This window comes from Spermophilus citellus, assembly GCF_964194105.1.
Source record: "Spermophilus citellus genome assembly, chromosome: 17".
Taxonomy (NCBI): domain Eukaryota; kingdom Metazoa; phylum Chordata; class Mammalia; order Rodentia; family Sciuridae; genus Spermophilus; species Spermophilus citellus.
In genome coordinates this window covers 67,675,054-67,695,329 of record NC_138199.1, presented here as the reverse complement: position 1 = coordinate 67,695,329, position 20,276 = coordinate 67,675,054, and the positions used below count along the sequence as shown (strand labels likewise).

At 35.6% G+C, this 20,276-nt stretch overlaps 1 protein-coding gene across 3 annotated transcripts in view; it reads left to right on the top strand.

The window, feature by feature from the left end:
• Positions 1-904: 904 nt before the first annotated feature.
• ABCA5 (ATP binding cassette subfamily A member 5) overlaps positions 905-20,276 on the top strand; it is an 87,047-nt gene continuing 67,675 nt past the window's right edge. The window contains exons 1-7 of one of the 3 annotated variants that reach the window (XM_081271915.1): positions 905-1,412; positions 6,952-7,024; positions 12,455-12,570; positions 13,544-13,748; positions 15,877-16,038; positions 16,790-16,878; positions 18,935-19,164. In XM_081271915.1, the coding sequence (XP_081128041.1) occupies positions 12,469-12,570; positions 13,544-13,748; positions 15,877-16,038; positions 16,790-16,878; positions 18,935-19,164 (788 nt within the window). In that variant the 5' untranslated portion in view covers positions 905-1,412; positions 6,952-7,024; positions 12,455-12,468. Of the gene's footprint in view, positions 1,454-6,951; positions 7,025-12,454; positions 12,571-13,543; positions 13,749-15,876; positions 16,039-16,789; positions 16,879-18,934; positions 19,165-20,276 lie in introns of all 3 variants that reach the window. The other 2 variants (XM_081271913.1, XM_081271914.1) reach the window with 2 other exon arrangements.

Sequence of the window (20,276 nt, the reverse complement as noted above, 5' to 3'; positions counted from 1 at the left end):
GTTGTTTTTGATGGATACAATACCTTTATTTTATTTTTATTTTTTATCCGATCGGAGGATCGGATCCAGTGCTCCACACATGCAAGGCAAGCACACTACCACTGAGCCACAACCCCAGCCCAACTTATTTTATCTTTGGCTTATATTTATTTACTTGCCCAAATATCTTACTCCATTGCCAATGCATTCTTTTGAATGTGTAACAAAAATGTCTTAAATGTTTCAGAGAGACAAAATAGGTCACATTTTGACAAAGTATATCATCATGTGTCTTGTTGAGCCTCTCTGAATTTTCTTTTAGTACATATTGGGCAAGACAAATAAAATAATCTTGACTCCTCGATTTTTTTTTTTTAAACTTAGAAAGCAGAATGAATGTTGAAGAGACACGGTTTAGACTTAAGAAGTAGAAAAAAAACAAGATAACACGTACAATGTGTACACAGCATTTGAAGTCTTTAAAAATAATTACAAGGAATTATGGACAAGAAATGCTGGTGTTCTAAACTTTCCTTTCCCTCTGGAAAAACAAACAAACAAACAAACTTTTTACCACCATTTAGGCCACTTTAGGTAATGAAACTCCAATCACCAAACTGCATTTTTTTTTTTTTTTTAGCAAAAATAAGCGTGGTATGCAGTGTCCGACAGATGCCACATTCAGGCCCTTTGAGAAAACCAAAATCCGCAGCAATCCCAGACAGAGATGAGGGCACTTCAGTACTAAAAGCAACCTCAGTGTTTGGATGTGCTACGTAGCTCCTGGTGCTGAGGCAGGAATTATGGAAATGAGGACCCGGGCGGGAGGCAGTAGGGACTTCATAGGGACTCAAAAGCACAGTCCCGGGAGAAGAGGTCACAGATAAGAAAGGATCGCTAAACTAGAAGTGGCCAGGGAGGAGGATGTGAGGGCGGGGGTTCAAGGTCACCCGCTAGGAGGCCGCAGGGCTGCTTCTCAAACCCGAGCCCCGACGGGGAGCGCGTCGTTTTCGCCAATATCCGGCAGCTAGAGGTCCGCAAAGGCGCCTAGAGCCTGAGGGCTAATCAGGTGGCAGGGCTCGCGGGGACCCGGCACCTGCGGACAGGCGCGTGCACTGTCGGCGGCGGCGCGCCCCGCTTGTCCCGCCCCTCGGGGCTCCGCCCCCAGGTGCCCTGCGTGCGCCGGGAGCGCGCGCGTCGGCCCCGCCTCGTCCTCTCCGAAGCCCGCCCTCAGGTGAGCTCTGCAGAAGGCGGGGCGTGGCTTGGACACCACTAGGGACCCACGCGGGCGCGCGGGACTGAGCGGCGGGGGCGCGCTCTCGCAGCCGCGGCCGCGCCCTCACACACATTTCCGAGCTCCGTCACTCGCGCGGTCTCCACAGACTGAGCGTGTCGGGGCCTGTCGGCTCTGCGGCTGCGGCTGCGGCCCTGAGGTGAGGAGCCGGCCGAAGGCCCGGGCGCGGTAAGCCTGTCGGTGAGAGAGGCCGGAGGTGGAGCGGGAGGCGCGGCGGCGGAGGGTCAGTGGCGTGAGGGCTGGACTCGGGGTCTGAGGAGTGGGTGCAGCGGCCCAGAGCGGGCAGGAGCGACCAGCGGAGGGACGCCACAGACCCCCCCCCGCACGTCCGAGCGAGCGCTGCTTGCCTGCGTAGTGGGTGCCGCGGAGCCCCCGGGATGGGGGCGTGTGGACTCCCGGGGACACTGGGGACCGGGTCGGGTCCCGGGATCACCGCGACGCCGCAGTGGGCGGGATGTGGGCCATCTCCATCATCAGGTCCGTCTTTAGGGAGAAGGAAAAATGTAGAAGTCAGTCTCCCTCGCAGGAGCTGGATGGCCAGCACTCGCTTTCCTTGGGGGGCGGGAGTCAAGTGTGTTGAAGGGAATTGGGGTGAGAAGATGCTGAGTTCTCTCTCCTGCGTCGGGTGAGGTGAGCACCCTGACCCCCGAGACACAAAGAGCAGCGCCTGGCGCAGACACGTCTCGGCGGCCGCAGAGCCGGGCGGGCTGCGGGCGTCGGGCTGGCGAGACGCTGGGCGGCGCGGGCACGGCTTCCCCCGGGCTCGAGGCTTGAACTCGCGTTTTGAAAAACAAGTCTGCAAAAATCAAACATATCTGCGTGAACTTGTAGTTGAGGAATTTCTAAGGGGAGAAGAGTATTTGTCGGACGCCAGCTCCCAGCCAGGCTCAGGTACACCTCCTTGGGTCTTGTGTGAGGTTGGAGGTGTATAGACCAGATTTGCAGACGTGGGAGTTCCCAGCTAGTAAAAAAGGTAGAGCCTCAGCTCTGATCAGTTTAGGGATGTCTGACTCTTAATTCTGGTGCTTTATTTACTGTATTTTATGTCTGTCCAGAGATCGATATTATATATTGTTAGGGAAGATTCCGTAGGAGAACATTATTAGTGCATCTAGGACTTTGGGCATATTTGCGTTAAAATCAGACTTAAAGAGACATTGATCCTTGAATGTTTGCTGTGTAAGTGCGTGTGCTGTTGAAGGAGTAAAACTTCAAAGGGGGTTTAATACAGGGAAATTTTGCATTCAAGATAAGACCAAACTTATTAATTAATAAGTTACAAACTTGTGAGTGTCGTTTATATTCCATGTACTATTCTTTGTGTCAAGAATACCAAGATAAATGCAATTTATAATCTCCATCCTTGAGTTTGAGAGAGTGATTATATAAAAGAGTTTCATAATATTCTACTAAATCATAATCTTTATGAGTGGGTGAGTTAATTGGATTAAAAATAGTTTTAAGCACGAGCTTTTAGGAATTTATTATATATAAGAAAAGTTATGAGATGACTTGTCAAATGAATGCTATTGAAAGTTAATTCCTTCAACAAGGAACACTTATAAAATTCACGATAAATTTTATCAACAATTAGTTTTTGTTTTATTTTCACACTACCTTCATAAATTTTCAAACATTAGAGAAGAAAGCATTTATAATGTATCTCCTGTTAAGTTCAAGGACTTATTTTGTAAACTGAGAAGCCAGTAATGTAGCAGGCCTGTTAAGTTAAAGGGCTTATTTTATAAATTGAGAAGCCAGTAATGCAACTGGGTAGGAATTTCTCTAAAGTGCCAGATAGCTTCTTAACCTCTCCCTCCAATAAATAAATCTTAATTCAAAAGTAGCTAATACCAGATTGCATTTAAGCTTTTGTGGTTCAGAGTTCTAATGAAAACAGTCTTCAATTTAGGCTGAGATGGCACATTGTTAAAATACACAATATTCCTTCAGGCACAGATGTAGGTTAAGTGGATAGAAAAAGTAGTGAGAGATTTGGGAAATTTCTTTTGATTGCTTCTGTTTTCTCAATGTAGTAGAAATCAAAGTTATAATCTGGGAATGATGCAACCAATAGAAGTTTGGGAGGTTTGAAGATTGGGCTTGTGAATGGATGAGTGAAATATGATTTCCAGGAAATTAAAACAATTACCCTTAAGTGTAAAAGTGCAACAAAGGAAATAGAGGGTGCTGGCTGTGGGTGCACAAAATAAGGGCGTCTCATTTTGCATACTCAATTACAATCCATTTCCAGTGTCTGTCTTCACAGTGTCATCAAGGGCGTATAACAGTTCTATTTGCCCCATTTCATTTTGCCTTATGCCTCTGCCATATTGCAGGTATCTCTCTTCTTTACATAAGTCAATCCCTTTGGGAAATCTAGCTTTTCCACGGCTTTTTCTCTGCCTGGAAATTCTGATTCAGTTTTTTTCTAAATATTATCTATCCTGCAAAGATGGAATAAAACTTTCTGAAAAATCTATCAAGGATGCTAAGAAGGTGATTGATCGCATCTCTTACCAGGATGAATCTGAACATCAGGATGACTCAGTTTCTTTATTTTATAGGCTGTAATCTTAATTCATTCCTCACAGTTTTTAAAATTGGGTCTGTACATATAAAAATAAAATTTTAAAGATTATCTTACCTGCAATGTAACAATGGGATTGTTTATTCTACAATCAATTCTAAATATTATCTATCTACCAAAGTCATGACAAATGTCTCACTGTGTTTGCCCTAAAACTTTCAATGTATAAGTCTTTTATTAAATGTTAAATGAGTATGATGCTTTTCTCCTTTCTTCTCCTTCTGCCTTCTTTAAACTATGATAGGAAGTAGCAAACTTTTTCTGGTAAGAATCAGATAGTAGGGGCTGGGGGATGTGGCTCAAGTGGTAGCGCACTTGCCTGGCATGCGCGCGGTGCTGGGTTCGATCCTCAGCACCACATACAAAAAATAAAGATGTTGTGTCTGCCGAAAATTAAACAATAAAAAATATTTTAAAATTCTCTCTCTCTCTCTCTCTCTCTCTCTCTCTCTCTCCCCCCTTCTCTCTCTCTCTCTTTAAAAAAAAAGAATCAGATAGTAAAAATTTTAGCTTTTGCAGACCGTATTGTGTCTGTCTCACAGAAGCAACCACAGTATATAAATTAAGGATCATGATTGTATTCCAATAAGGTTATATTTATAGATACTGAAATTTGAATTTCATATAATGTTTACCTGTCACAAGGTAAATACAGATTTCTTTGAATTTTCCCCAACTATTTAAAAATGTAGAAACTGTTAACTCATGGGTTGTACAAACCAGCTTATGGGCTGGGTTTAGCCCTTGCCTCCTCCTCCATCTTAATTTGTAGGCCCTTGAGCTGTAAGGACTCTGAGGAAGTCTTGATAAAGTAATTTGCAGTGAGAAAATATTGGCTATAATATTACTATTGGTGGTAGAGAAGCAAATACAAACAAGACAGTCTTTTTCATTAGGGAGCTCATGGATAAGTTCAAGATTAAGACATGTAAGTGAATACAGGGGATACAGTATAGTAACTGAAATTATATGTATTCTGTGTAGAGGTAGAACAAAGGAATGGTAATTAGCTCTGCTTGGGTGGACCAGAAGTGATCTCAAACAGTCATCTTTTGAAGGTAGAGAACATATTTTGAACTAAGAGCCTTTTTGAAAATCTATCAAGGATGCTAAGAAGGTGATTGATCACATCTCTTACCAGGATGAATCTGAACATCAGGATGACTCAGTTTCTTTATTTTATAGGCTGTAATCCTAATTCATTCCTCACAGTTTTTAAATTGGGTCTGTACATGTAAAAATGAATTAAAATTTAAAGGCTATCTTACCTGCTATGTAACAATGGGATTATTTATTCTACAATTTTTTAGTGCCTTCTCAGTGCTGTGTTGTGATTTGTTTTTATTAATTAGAAATATTTTACAGAGATATGGTAACATTAGACAAGTGACTAATTTTTTTTAAGAGGGAAGATTTTTAAGAAAAAACATTGCTTTGAATGGGCCAGAACTAATGATGGGACTGTTTTATAGATTTTTAAAAATCAAGACTATGTATTTTGAACTTTCTTTCGTTATTTCATTTTCTATTCTTTAATTTTTCCTTAATTGCATTGCTCTTTTTTTCATGAATATGATACTCTCTATTATTCCTTTGTAGATATTAGTTATTCTGTTTTTAGGTATAGTAGTGATCAATATGTATAATTACTTGCCATCTTCCAGGTACCATTTTGGGTTTTATATGTGTTAGTTCTTTTAGTCATTTTAACAACCCAGAGAAGTGGGCATTGTTATTACTCTGTTTTACAGATGACAAAACTGAGGCACAAAAAAAGTTAAATAACTTGTCCAGGGTCTCACAGCTAGAAGTGGCAAAGGCAGGATTCATATTTAGTCATTTTGGCTCTAGAAGTTATTCTCTTTTTCTCCTCCCTCTCTCTCTCTCCCTCTCCCCCCCCTCTCTTCTTTCTTTTTCTTTTCAGTACTGGAATGGAATCCAGGGTGCTCTATCTCTCAGCTACACCCTCAGCCCATTTTTCAGATTTTCTCATTTTGAGAAAGGGTCTCACTAAATTGCTGAGGCTGGCCTCATATTTGCAATCTTCGTGCCTTAGCCTCCTGGATCACCACTTGGCCTGGCCAGAAGTCACATTCTTAACCTCTATACTGTACCACTTCAAACATTACCATTAGTTTCTGCGTTTATTGGTTTTGGTGCCTTTTATATTGGTTAAAATGCTTTTGGTTGCAAGAAGTATAATTTGATTGTAAAGGTTTAGTGAAAATGCAAATATACTGGGGAGAAAATGGGACATTTCATATATCTCAAGGAATAAAAATCAAGTTTTGAGCATAGTATTGCCCATCAGGAGAAAGTTTTAATGACGCAATGTATGTTTACCTCAGTGTTCTCTTCATTTTCCATACTGCTGGGGAAACTCTGACCATTGTAGATCAAGAGTAGTGGTAGAAGTAGAGGAGGTAGTAGTGAGTGGGTCTGGTGTGTGGGGAGTCAAATTTAGTTCTGTTTTAAAAGGCTCTTGTGAACCTACTTCAGATTCATGAGCTTCAGACAAGGCCATTGGCAACTCAACCTCAAGTTCAGAGAACAGTTCTCAAGGAAGTAAAAATATGAATCCATCAGCTATTCTATGAGGGATCTATTACCTAAACATGAAAATTTAAGCATTTAGCATTCAATTTGAATTAATAATTCAGTAGTATCTACTAAATCAATATGTTTTGGCAGTCAACTCTAGAATGTTCATGCTGCATTGGTTAGTGTTTCTGTGTTTGTATTGTAGCAAATCATGTTTGTGGTCTTCCTTCTTTTCTTTCTCTCTTTTTTTTGGCCTAGAGATGGTTATCAGTCCACTCTTAACTGCCTTTGTTTTGTTGTTTTTAATTTCCTCATTTAGTATTTTATAATATGTTGAATTCTTTAATCACATTTTTATTACAGGGTACATATTGAAAAAAATAGAAAAACGCATAAATAAAGCAAAAGTTTTCTATAATTCCATTGTTAACTTAAAAAATATCTTTCTAGTCTTCTGGGCATATAAATAAGCCAACTTTAATTGCATGTATTTACTTTTTTAGAGAAGAAAAACTCTCTCTAAAAAGTTGCTTGCTTTTTTGTCTAGGTAGAGACAGCTAACAAGATTGGAACAGATTGTCCTTGTTTTGGAGCGGAATCATATCATCGGCATCCATTAGGTAGGTTAATATAAAACAAGGCAGTACTAATTGCTGTGGAAGAAGGTTTTACAGGACTTTTTTATATTTCCCCCAAGGTGCCCTTTCAACATCTCTTGGTATGCAGAGATGCTGGGTTACTAGAGTGGGCAAATTAGAATAGGGACCATGGAGATTGTAGTTAAGACTCTGGCCACTTCTCTTTTGAGTCAACCTATGATGAAACCACTTTGAAGAATTGAGATATCTCCAAAAGAGTTCCATGGGCAGAAAGAGTTCCAAAGGCCTTCAGACAGGGTAAACATACACTAGAAGAGGGATAGGACTTTGGATAGGATAGTGATTTAGATCACAAAGTTTTTTTTAAAAAAAATATTTATTTTTTAGTTGTAGTTGGACACAATACCTTTATTTTATATATTTTTATGTGGTGCTGAAGATCAAACCCAGGGCCTTACACATACTAGATGAGCAGAGCTGAGCCACAACCCCAGCCCCTAAAGTTTTGCTTTTTAAAAATAATTTTTTGGGGCTGGGGATGTGGCTCAAGCGGTAGCGCGCTCGCCTCACATGCGTGTGGCCCGGGTTCGATCCTCAGCACCACATACCAACAAAGATGTTGTGTCCGCCGAGAACTAAAAAAAATAAATATTAAAAAATTCTCTCTCTCTCTCTCTCTCTCTCTCTCTCTCTCTCTCCCCTCTCTCACTCTCTCTTTAAAAAAAATAAATAAATAAAAAAAAAATAAAAATAATTTTTTTGAGGTGAAATTTATTTATACCGCACCAAAGTAAAACCCCTCACCAGTTAAGCAGTTTTTTTCCCATTCTCTTCTTCCCTAGTTTCTGGCAACCACCATGGATTTTTCTATTCTATGGATTTTTCTATTCTAGAAATTTCACATAAATGGAAATTGTATAATATTTGACCTTTTGACTTAACATAATATTTTGGAGGTTCATCTACATGATTGCATATATCAGTACTTCATTCCTTGGTGACTGAGTAATATTTAATTATGTATATTTGTCACAAATTTTTAATTTTTGGTACTGGGGATTGAACCCAGGGGCTCTAACACTGAACCACATCCCTAGTCCTTTCTATTTTTCATTTTGAGGTAGGTCTCTCTAAGTTGCTTAAGGTCTTGCTAAGTTGCTGAGGTTAGCCTCCAAATTGTCATTCTCCTGCCTCAGCCTCCCAAGCTACAGGGATTATATACATGTGCTACCATGCCCAGCTTATATGTCACAATTTATCCATTTATCTGTTGATAGGTATTTGGACCATTTCTACCTTTTTGCTACTATGTGTGATGCTGCTATGAACATGTGTGAACATATACTCCTTTGAATTCCTATTTTGAGTTCTTTGGAATATATACCTAGGACTGAACTTGAGGCTCATACAACTTTTCAAGGAACTGCCAAGCTGTATGAATATATGAGTATTTCAGTTTTCTGTAATTTCTTATAGGAAATCTACTCTCATTCAGATCATTATTCTCTTATAGGTTGGCTACATTATTCTCTGACTGCTCTCAAGAATTTTCATTGTCTTTAATTTTGAGCAGTTTGATTGTAATGTGTATATGCATGGATTTTCTTCAGTTGACCTTTTTGGGATTCACCAAGCACCTTGAAACCTGTAGTTTGATATCTCTTGCCAAATTTGGGACATTTTCAGATTAATTCTTTATTTCTGTTTTTAGCATTATCATTTTCTTCTCTTGTAACTATGCTTATATGAAATTTAGATTTTCTTGTTATTGTTTCATAGTTCTTTATTCAAAGGACTATGTTAATTTTTTAAAAATCTTATTTTCTGGGGCTGGGGTTGTAGCTCAGTGGTAGAGTGCTTGTCTAGCATGCACAAGGCACTGGGTTTGATCCTTATCACCACATAAATGTAAAATAAAGATATTGTGTCCACCTAAAAGCTAAAAAATAAATATTAAAAAAAATCTTATTTTCTCTTTGATGTTCAGATTGGGTCTTCCCTTCTCTCAGACCCCTCTCCTCCTTTGCTTTTCCTGTCTCCCTATACCTTTCCTTCCTTCTGTCTCTCTCTTTCTCTCTCTCTCTCTGGAATGGGAATTGAACTTGCTTGCTAGGTAAGTGGTATACCACTCTATATCTCCAGCTCTTCTTTTAATTTAATTTAATTTTATTTTGAGACAGGGTTACCCAGGCTAGCCTTCAGCTTGTCCTTCCTCACCCTCCTGGGTAGCTTCGATGTGTGTCATGGTATCCAACTTCAAAGTGGGAGTTTTTATTGATCAGTTTTTAAGTTCACTAATTTTTTTTAACCTCCATTCTGTTTTTGAACCCACTTCATGAGTATTATTTATTTTTTACTGTGTTTTTCTGTTCTAAAATTTCCATTTGGTTTTGCTTTTGGTTTGCTTCCATTTCTTTCTTGAGATTTTCTATTCAGTTTTTTTCAAGAGTGTTTACCATTTCTTACCAAAGCACTTGCTAGTTACCTAAAGTTTTTACTAGATAATTTCCAAATCTGCATCATTTTGACATTGGCATCTGTTATTTTTCTTATAGTTGTTCTTATATACATACATCATTTGCCAAGAAATTTTGATTTGTTTGAACTGTGGGCTTTGTTTAATCCTGTTGCAGTTGGCAGGGTGTGTTCTTATGTTGTCCATCAGAAAAATCAGAAAAAGGCGCACCTGGGACAGGAGCAAGGCTCTTTATTCATTTTTTTCCTGTTTTTATTAGTGTATTATAGTTTTATTAGTGAATTATACATAAAAGTGGGGTTCAATCTGAAATTTATACTGTGCTCTATTTCAATCTTGTACGTCCTCATTGCCTCCTCTTCTCCTTTCCCCTGGTCCCTTTCCTTTGCTCTATTGGTTGTCTGTTTATTAATTTTTTAAATTGGTGCATTTTAGTTATATATAAAATTCCCATACATTGTGATACATTTATACATACATATAATATAATTTGGTCCCCATTTCTTCCCCTTTTCCTCCCTTCCTATCTTTCTACCTCTTGACCTCCCTTCTAGTTTTGGGTCTCCCCCTCTTTTTCCTAACTTCCATATATGAGAGAAAACTTTGACCCTTGACTTTTTGATCCTGGCTTTCTTCAGTTCCATCTGTTTATAAGAAAATGACAATTTCATTCTTCTTTATGACTGAGTATAATTCACTGTGTGTGTGTGTGTGTGTGTGTATATATATATATATCATAATTTCTTTATCTATTTGTCTAATGACAGTTACCTAGGCTGGTTCCATAACTTGGCTTTTGTGGATTGTACTGCTGGTTGGTATGCTGATTTTAGTTCTTTAGGATAAATACCAAGGAGTGGGCTAGTAGCTGGGTCATATGGTAGTTCTATTTCTAGTCTTTTGAGGAATCTCTATACTGCTTTCCAAAGTGATTGTACCAATTTTTAGTCCAACCAACAATATATGACCCTTTTACCCACATTTTCACCTGTAATTACCATTATTTTTGTTCTTGATGATTACCATTCTATGGTAAGATGAAATCTCACTGTAGATTTGATTTGCATCTCCCTGATTGCTAGAGATGTTGAACATTTTTTCATGTATTTTTTGACTATTTGTATTTCTTCTTTTGAGATTCTATTCTTATGCTCAGCACAAAGGAGATGACACGGGATAAATCCCAGGCTAATTTAGTGGACAAATGTATACAGCTTTCATGGCATCTATGTAGTAGACAGGGTCCTGGTCTCTGTGTCATCACATATAGAGGTGATTGCACTTGTGGTCTTCTTCATCATGCTTCTTCATGTGACACATATTTACCATCTTAAGTCTCTACCTTGGGTGTGATTTTTTGTTTGTTTGTTTATTTATGTGATGCTGAGAATTGAACCCAGGTGCCTCACATGCACTAGGCAAGTGCTTACCACTGAGCCACAACCCCAGTCTGGGGTGTACTTTTTACTATGCTAATAAAGCAAAAGTAACTGGGTTACTTTATTTTATGCTTGCATTTGCCCCTTACCACCTGGAGGTGCACCTGGGAAAGTCCCTAATATTATTTTCAGAACAGGGCAGACAGACCATTGTCTTGTCCCAGTGCTTTTGAGTTTAGTGACCTTGTCAGCTCTGGCTTCTTGGTATTTCTGCTGACCACATAGTCTCAGAAGACTGAGCTGACCTCCTGACTTCCCAACCCCAGACTCCCGGTTTTATCTTAATTCAATGGCCTTGAAGATGGCTTACATTTTTAATTCCTAGTTTTCTGATGTGTCTGTTAACCCTGTAAGACTGAGACTAGGTTGGCCCTGAGAGATTTGATTTCCTTAATTTTAAGGAGCCCCCCCTTTTTTTTTCCTTCATCTCCCAAGGGGTGGAGATCCTTGACCATCTCACTATGGGGAATGTTGATCTTTTATTTTAGTAGCTTTCAACCCAGTTAGGTTCAGGTAGTAAGTCTCCACTCATAGTCTTTGAACTGTGATGTTTATTTCAGTTTAGTTTATAAAACGTTTGCAGTGTGCTTTGGATCTGTCCTGTGTGTGCCTCCCAGTGACTGGTCTTTGTCAGTTCAGTTCCTCTAGTCTTTGTTAACGCACATAGGATGAGAACCATGTATGCCCAGCTTGGGAGTTAATGTAGGAGGTAAAAAACAACCTTTTTGGGTCCTTTCTTCAGCTTTTCTTTTATTTGACCTCTCTGCTACTTTTTTTCCCCATAGCTTCTCTTTGCATTCTCCACACAGAAAGTTTCATTGTGCCACACACTTCTGCAACTATAACTACTACATCCAGGGCTTAGTGACAAGAGGTAGAGAAGAAAAGAATGGGAATTGCCCCAGCTCTCTGGGAGCCATAGCTGCACATGGAGATGAAGGTTCCACTGCCTCAGAGTTTTGGCTCATTAGCTTTCATTAGTGCATTCTGGCACTGCTATCATGGTATTACTTGGGGATGGGACATAGGCAAAGGCAGAAAAGAACAAAAAAAACCTTGGTATTTCTGCTTTTTCTTTTATCATTAAGACTAAATTTTCCCATTTCTCCTTCTGGAACTTGCACTGTGGCATGGTGCTCACTTCAGTGTTCATTTTGGAGGTTTACAAGGAGAAAAAGTGGTAAGCTCCCTGCTGGTTTGTTTGTTGGTATTTCAATTTCTGGTCATTCCCGGTGCTACTTACTGTTTACTTTTGACCATCCTCAAATTGCTGCTTCATATATTCTTTCCAGGTAGGAGGGACAGCTTAAAATATGCTTAATTTCATTTTACTTGGGACTGAAATCACCTGTTTTTGCCATTAAAAATGACTTGTGTGCTGAGGATACAGCTCAGTTGGTAGAGTGCTTGCCTTACATGCACAAGGCCCTGGGTTCAATCCCCAGCAATATAAAAAAAAATAAAAATAAAAAAAGACTTATGCTTTACTGTGTGGTTCCAAGATTTGCTTGTTTATTTGTTTTCTCTGTTAATAAGCTTGACCAGAAAACATGGCCACTGCAATTAGGGAGGTGGGAGTTTGGAGACAGACCAGAACACTTCTATTGAAGAATTATCTAATTAAATGCAGGACTAAAAAAAGTAGTGTTCAGGTAAGTTAAAATACTCTTTCTTATGCCTTGTTGTAGTTTATTTTGTTTTGATATTTGCCATTTTTAAGAGATAATTTGCTGGATACATTTTTTATTATAATTTCTTTTTGCTGTCTGCATTTGCTTGCAAAGTAAAAGCCATAAAAGAAAAACTGAATTACCTAGTGCTCCTAAATATGAAACATTATTATTAAATTTAATTTCTAACATCAGTCCTTAATTTTGAACTTAAGTGCATTTCTCAACATTCACAACCTACTTTTTCACAGATAACTTTGCAGAACATTATTCCACAACATTATTCTCCACACCCTTCCATTTTATACACTCTAGATTGAATTGCCCTAAAATACTAAAATTATGTCACAGCTTTGTACTGCAGCATGCATTACTTTTGCTAAAAGAAAGAAAGAACTCTAGCTAACCATTTAGTAATAATTTGAAAGGGTGGAAATGTCTTCTTCTGAAACTAGAAGAACAATTAAACAGAAAGGTGAAATAATAGTTCATGCCTGTTAAAGTTGACCATAAAATTTGAGTATAATTTTAGTAGTATAAATTTAGGCTTTATTAAAGTATGATTTATAATTCAGAATCAAAGACATTTTTGTGGTGATTCTTATAGGGATGTTTGGTAAGTACTTAAAATTATGAGTAAATAATTTATTATATTTTATATCAGTGACCTAAGATAGTTAAATATTGCATTTATATCACTTTATTATGTGACTTGAGTTTTAAAATGTTTCAGCAAAACTGAATGTAAAAGAAAAATCACCTACTATGTCTACTGGATTTGTTGAGATGCTCAATACAGTAATTCTTTTGGTGTAGAACTGCTTTTACTTTTTGTACAGAAGAAGGGATTACCAAATTCTTCATGTTTTTTCTTGTTTATATTATGTGCATACAAATCTTGAAGTTTTTTGCTGCCAGTGTTATATTTTATAATGCTTTGTTTCTTTTATTATAGGAAATACTTTTTCCATTATTTTTTTTATTTTGGTTAATATTAATAAGCATGATGCATCCAAATAAGAAATATGAAGAAGTGCCTGATATAGAACTTAATCCTATGGATAAATCTATCCTTTCTAATCTAATTCTTGGATATACTCCAGTGACTAATATTACAAGCAACATCATGCAGAGAGTGTCTACTGACCACCTTCCTGATGGTATTGTGATCTTATATATGTATTCTATGACATAAAGTGGATTCAATATTTATTGGCTTGCTTTACTAGCATTCTTTAAACTCTTAGAGATGTATTCTCCCAACAAGTATATTGTTACAAAAATAATTCTACTGCCTTATGTTTCTTGTGAAACATTATTGGTGAAATGTATTTTATGTATTTTCATATTTTAAATTGAATTTTTAGACATTTGTAAAATAATTTAAGAATATTTGTATAACATAAAAGATTAGAAGTAATATTTTACTTTGGTTCTGACTCATAATTGAGAAGCTAGAAATGCATAAAGCAGCAATATTTTCAGATTGCCATGCCTGTTTATGGAGGTATATAGTATAAACTGAATAAGCACTTCATTTTGAAAACTATGACTGTGGCTAAGTACTTAGATCTGTTTTATATCTCACAAAGAAGTGGACTAGGAAATAGTGTAAGCAATGACATTGTAGTGAGTTTTTTGTTGTTTTGTTTGGGGGTGTTTTTTTTCTGGGATTGAAACCTGGGGCACTTAACACCAAGCCATATCCCCACCCTTTTTATTTTTTATTTTGAGACAGAGTCTCACTAAATATCTTAGGGCATTGCTAAGTTGCTGAGGCTGGATTCTAAACATGAGATCCTCTTGCCTCAGCTTCCTAAGTCACTGTGATTAAAGGCATGGGCCACTGTGCTAGATTCTAGTGAGTTTTTAAGTAGCTTTGAGGGAACCTAGAGCAAGAACTGGAGAAAGTGAGGGAAATGTTTATACTAAATGTTTTACACTGTAATGATTAAACAATTAAATGCTGAACTATAGAAAATAACAGTCTAGCATTTTTTTAGTTTCATATAAGATAGTTGTAATCAACTTCTAGTATATATTATCACATATTGAGTATGTCACTGAGTAGATGACATGAGTTAGTAAGGAGCCAAATAACTCCATTTTTTTTTTGCAGATTATTGCTACTGAATACTTTTATCAAACATATCTTGTTGGTATATTATGTATTCACTGGGATACCATTATTCACAAATATAAATATACACACGCACACACACATACTTTTAAAGTTCTATCTTTTAACAACAGAACTATCTGAAAATGAGTTATATACATATGTGGTAACACAATTCATAGGATGTTGAACTAACTTCCTCTTTATTCAAGTCAATTCTGGAGTTTCATATCTAGTTTACAAGTCTAGAAAATCATGTTAATTAACATATAAGTAATACTTAATAATTTACAAAGCACCTTCATGTTTGTTACTTCACTTGGTCTTCACAGCAACCCTGTGTGATTAACTGGGTGTGGTGGATGAGAACAGTAAAGTTTGGAGAGTTATTTAAACACTTACATGTGTTCACACAGCTAATGAATGATGAATTTATGTACTGATTCTGTGTTCTTTCCATTTTACTACATATTTTGGAGCTTCTGAATTGAAGTTACTTGTAAACAAAACTGCAAGAAGATATTTAAAATTTATTTCTTTTAAGAAAGGAATAAGAAATATTGGGTTTAAGTGGCAATTTTTATTCAAAGAACAGTTGTATCATAGTTACTAAAATACATACCTAACTTCTGAGAAGGATTAGAGGACTGTCTTCATGAGAAGAATTATTTAAGTTAAAAATATCCTTTCATTTATCAAGGAATTATGTGTTGGTTTTACTTTCAGGTAGATAAATGACCTGCATTTGTACAATTTTACTGCTTTTGGAAGTTTTAAATTTCAAAGTCTGAGTAAGTCTCCTTCTGGTCAGTGGACTTTAAAAAGTGGAAATGACAACAAAACTCTTCAGTATTACAGTTTAGTACAATTCCTAGAGAAATAATCTCTTGATAAAATTTTCTACATATTGTTTTTTACTATGCTTTATTGTACTCATAACTTACACAGTATACTGATAGTTTATGTAATAATATGACAACTTAATGCCAATAAAATTCAATTATTCTTTTACTCTTTGACATTATTAGTATTATCTTCATTTTCTAAGTGGTTAGAGAATAAAACAAATGTGCTTATAAAATATTCCATTCATCAAATATAATTATAAAATTGATATGCATAGTAAACCATTTTAATTCATGAATTAACTGTATTGTTAATATTTGTAGTCATAATTACAGAAGAATATGCAAACGAAAAAGAAATGCTAGCATCCAGTGTTTCTAAGCCCAGCAACTTTGTAGGTGTGGTTTTCAAAGACTTCATGTCCTATGAACTTCGCTTTTTTCCTGATGTGATTCCAGTATCTTCTATTTATATGGATTCAAGAGGTAAATAGCCCTAAATAATAATTGAAATACAAGAAATGTATGGCCTTGCTGCTTGCAGTATATATATGCACAATTTGATGGGCTCCAACATTGGTATTTTCAGCTGTGCTTTTTTGTTCATATAGGAACACTCAAGTGTAGCATAAAGCGTGTGTGTGTGTGTGTGTGTGTGTGTGTATACACACATATATGTGTGTATATATATACATTTATCAATTATAGTATAAAACAAAATTATATCTTATAAGACTTTGTAAATCTGTATTTGTTTCCCTATGTCATTGTTTTTACTCATGTTATGGTACAAATCCTTAAGATTTCCCATTAATAAAGTCACTGTGCTAAGTACTGAATTTGTGACTTTATAGAAAATTCTTGTTTCTATTGTTTTAATCTGGACTTCACTGTGTATCTGGAGGTGCGCTGAAACAAAGTCATTATGAATGACTATCTTAAAATAAAAAAGTTGACCTATTTTAACTATATTTACTTTTTTATGTTTACATTTAATGTCTCTCCTTACATTTTTATTCACTTACCATTCAGTATCCTAACACATGTAACTATTTTATTTCACATTTCAAATAAACAGTCCTAGATTATTTGCTTTTGAAGGGCAGTAGTAGCATATTGTTTTTAGTTCTGTAGAGATTGATTATGTTTCTTTGTTAACTCTCCATATGTCACCTTTAGAAGAAAGCACTTACATATGTTGAACACAATCTTATGGCTTATATTTTTCTCCTTATAGCTGGCTGTTCAAAATCGTGTGAGGCTGCTCAGTATTGGTCCTCTGGGTTCACTGTTTTACAGGCATCCATAGATGCCGCTATTATACAGGTGAATATGATAATAGCAGAACACTAAATCATATTTTATTAATACCTTCATAAATCTTTACAATTGAATTTGATCAGATTGCTGCCAATATATATATATATAACATATAACTTGCAAATAACTTCTTTAAGAAAAAAGATATAGTGGAAGTTATATTTTCTGATTTAATACTTTTTGAAGCTACTTTAATGTGATATTTTTAAACAAAGGATTCAGCATACTATATATTCATGTTATATCATTATTGACCATAGATAATATTTATGAAATGTTTTTAGACTCTCGCTGGAATATAAATAACTTAGTTTAAAGAAAGTGACTATCTTTATTATTTTAGTCATAATTGCAGATTTTATTTTTTATTTAACAACAGTTGTCATATTTAACACTACTTTTGAATTATGTTCTAATATTATCCCATTTAGCATTTAACAAATCTGTGAGATTGGTGCTATTATCTTGATTTTAATGTGAAACTGACATATAGGGATATTAAGTAACTTGTCAAAACTCAGCAGCAAAGTAGAAATTCAAATTATGGGATTATTTTTGGTAAAAGGTATTGATCCCAGGAACACTTGACCACTGAGTTGCATTCCCTAGACCTTTGTATTTTATTTTTTATTTTGTGACAGGGTCTTCCTAAGTTGCTAAGGGCCTAAGTTAATGAAACTGATTTTGAATATGCAATCCTTTTACCTTAGTCTCCCAAGTAGCTGAGATTGTAGGCATGTGCCACTGCACGGGGCCAAGCTATGGCTTTTTGACTCCTAAATATGAGCATTAATACTATAGTTTGCTGCTGCTAGGATTGTGTATAAATGTTTGAATTATTCTAAAGACAGGCTTGGACCTGATTTAGCATTTTACATTTTAGCAGAAGAACTAGACATGGAATTTATTTTTAAAAAAATCTTAAATTTTGTGTCTGTGTTAGATAGCAGTATGATGCAATTCTTTTAGTTAGAAATCGAATTGTTAGGGCTGGGAATGTAACTCAGTGGTTGAGTATTTGCCTAGCCTCTCTAAAGCCCTAAGTTCAATGCCTAGCAGTTAAAACAAGCCCAAAATAATTCATTGTTAGAATTAATCATATCTCATTCCTCTATATTCATTATGGGTCTGTTTTGTTTTTCTATTTGCTTTTTCTAGTTGAAATCTATACTATAAAGTATTATGACTTCAAAAATGCGTGTCAGCAATCTTTACTACAGTGTCTGTTCAGAGTATGCATGAATAGTGATAGAATTGGAATCAAGAGTTACACAGTAATTCTGTTGTTAGACTGCTGTGTAGTAAAATGTTAACACAATACTTGACTGGGTTATAAGAACCAAATGAGATGATGTATGTAAAATTGCTTTATAAACTCTTGTAACATGGTATAAATGCATTAGGGAATATTATACCAATTCAATATAGATGTTTACAGTAAAGGTAATGAACTATGGGGTATTTCACATTAATGGTGTTGTACCACTTACTTGTGTCCTGGCCAAAGACTTTAGCCATCTACAACCTAGACCACCTGAGATGAATTGGCAGGACAAATCTCAGTGTAGCATTTGCTTAAGTGTTAGAAGTATCATGTGTCATAAGTAGTTTTTATATCCCATCCATATGTACTTCATACATATAGTTTAAAGCAATGGAAAGGCATTATGTGAAAAAGAACGCTTTTAAACATTAGTATGAGGAGTGACGGTACTAATACTTTTTCTAAAGATTCTCAGTTTTGAAGTTGTATATTTTTGTTAAGATGCATATGATTTCTTAAGATAATAATTGCATAATTTTATTTTCTTTGACAAATTACTTAATTAAAATGTACCAATTTCAAACTTTAAAATTTATCATATACTTCCAGAATGAATTGAAAATAGTATTCTACTTTGTATCTTGATATTGTGGTCAGTTGTTTTATTTCAAGTCTGTATAGCTTTTTGAGGATTTTATTTGTATGAGGTTATTGACTGAATTTGGACTTACAATTGTTACATTTTATTATAAACAACTGTCAGAACTAAATTAATGCATTTACATTTTCTAATTGTAGTTGAAGACCAATGTTTCTCTTTGGAAGGAGCTGGAGTCAACTAAAGCTGTAATCATGGGAGAAACTGCTATTGTAGAAATAGTTACCTTTTCTCGAGGCATAATTTTAATATATCTAGTTATAGCATTTTCACCTTTTGGATACTTTTTGGCAATTCATATTGTAGCCGAAAAAGAAAAAAAGTTAAAGGAATTTTTAAAGATAATGGGACTTCATGACACTGCCTTTTGGTATGTTATTAAAAGTTTATTATTTAGTATACTTAACAGTTGTATTAAGTATCATACAGATCTTCAGAATTATTTTATTTTCCCAACTTGATGAGATACTGATCCTGTTTTCTTAAAATGATTGCATTTGTCTTAGAATTTCAGAATAGTCAATAAGCTTCAGCAACTAATTTGTTTATTTTCACATAGGGGAAGAGGAATTGTGGAAAGCTTATGTTGACAACACATTTAAATTTTATTTTACATTTTGTTTTAGTTCATGAGGCATGTTCCATGTTTTCCACTCTGTATTTCATTGCACAGAAGATATGTGATCTTGGAAAGTTAGAAATTAATTGCATATCATGGGCTTCCCTTAGTATCATAAGATATACATGTTTAAATGATTTAAAATTTAAATGATTAAAGGATTCATATGTAATAGATGGACTTTAATTCCCCTGGGAAAATTTTAGTTATTTGAGTGAATTAAGATGGGCAATATACATACAATTTATAAAGAAACAAATGAAAAAGAAGTTTCTACAAATGAACTTTAATTTATCAGCATTTTTATGTAATGGTAGTTTTATAGACACATGCATATTTATAAATATATCTAGGTATGTTTTCCTTACTCTTCCCACTTATGTAATAAAATTTGTTTTAAGCTCATTTTGGGGGAAAGTTAATACTGTGTAAGTTGCTATCATCTATTTTACAAAATTTTATTCCATGAGGCCTAATCTAAGAAATAATTATAACACTTTATATAATGGAATTATTGTGTATAACATTTTCTTTGCTATCTTGTTACTTTAGAAACAATTAATTTTTAAGATGTGTTGGGTTATTAAAGTATTTTGTGGGAAACAGTTGGATGAATTCAGGCAAATCAGTCTCAAGTACCTCAGTTTTGCCTCTGAAACAATGGATCCAGTTTTATTAATTTAACTGTCTTTTAACCATAATTCAATGATTTTTATATCCTATGTTAAATCATAATCTGCTAACTGGGAAAAATAAAGATAAAATGAGCTCTGATTTAAAGAGAAATCTTGAGTAAAAATTGTGACTGGGTTGTTCTTGTTGATCATACATTTTATAAGTATAATAATTACATCATTGATTGG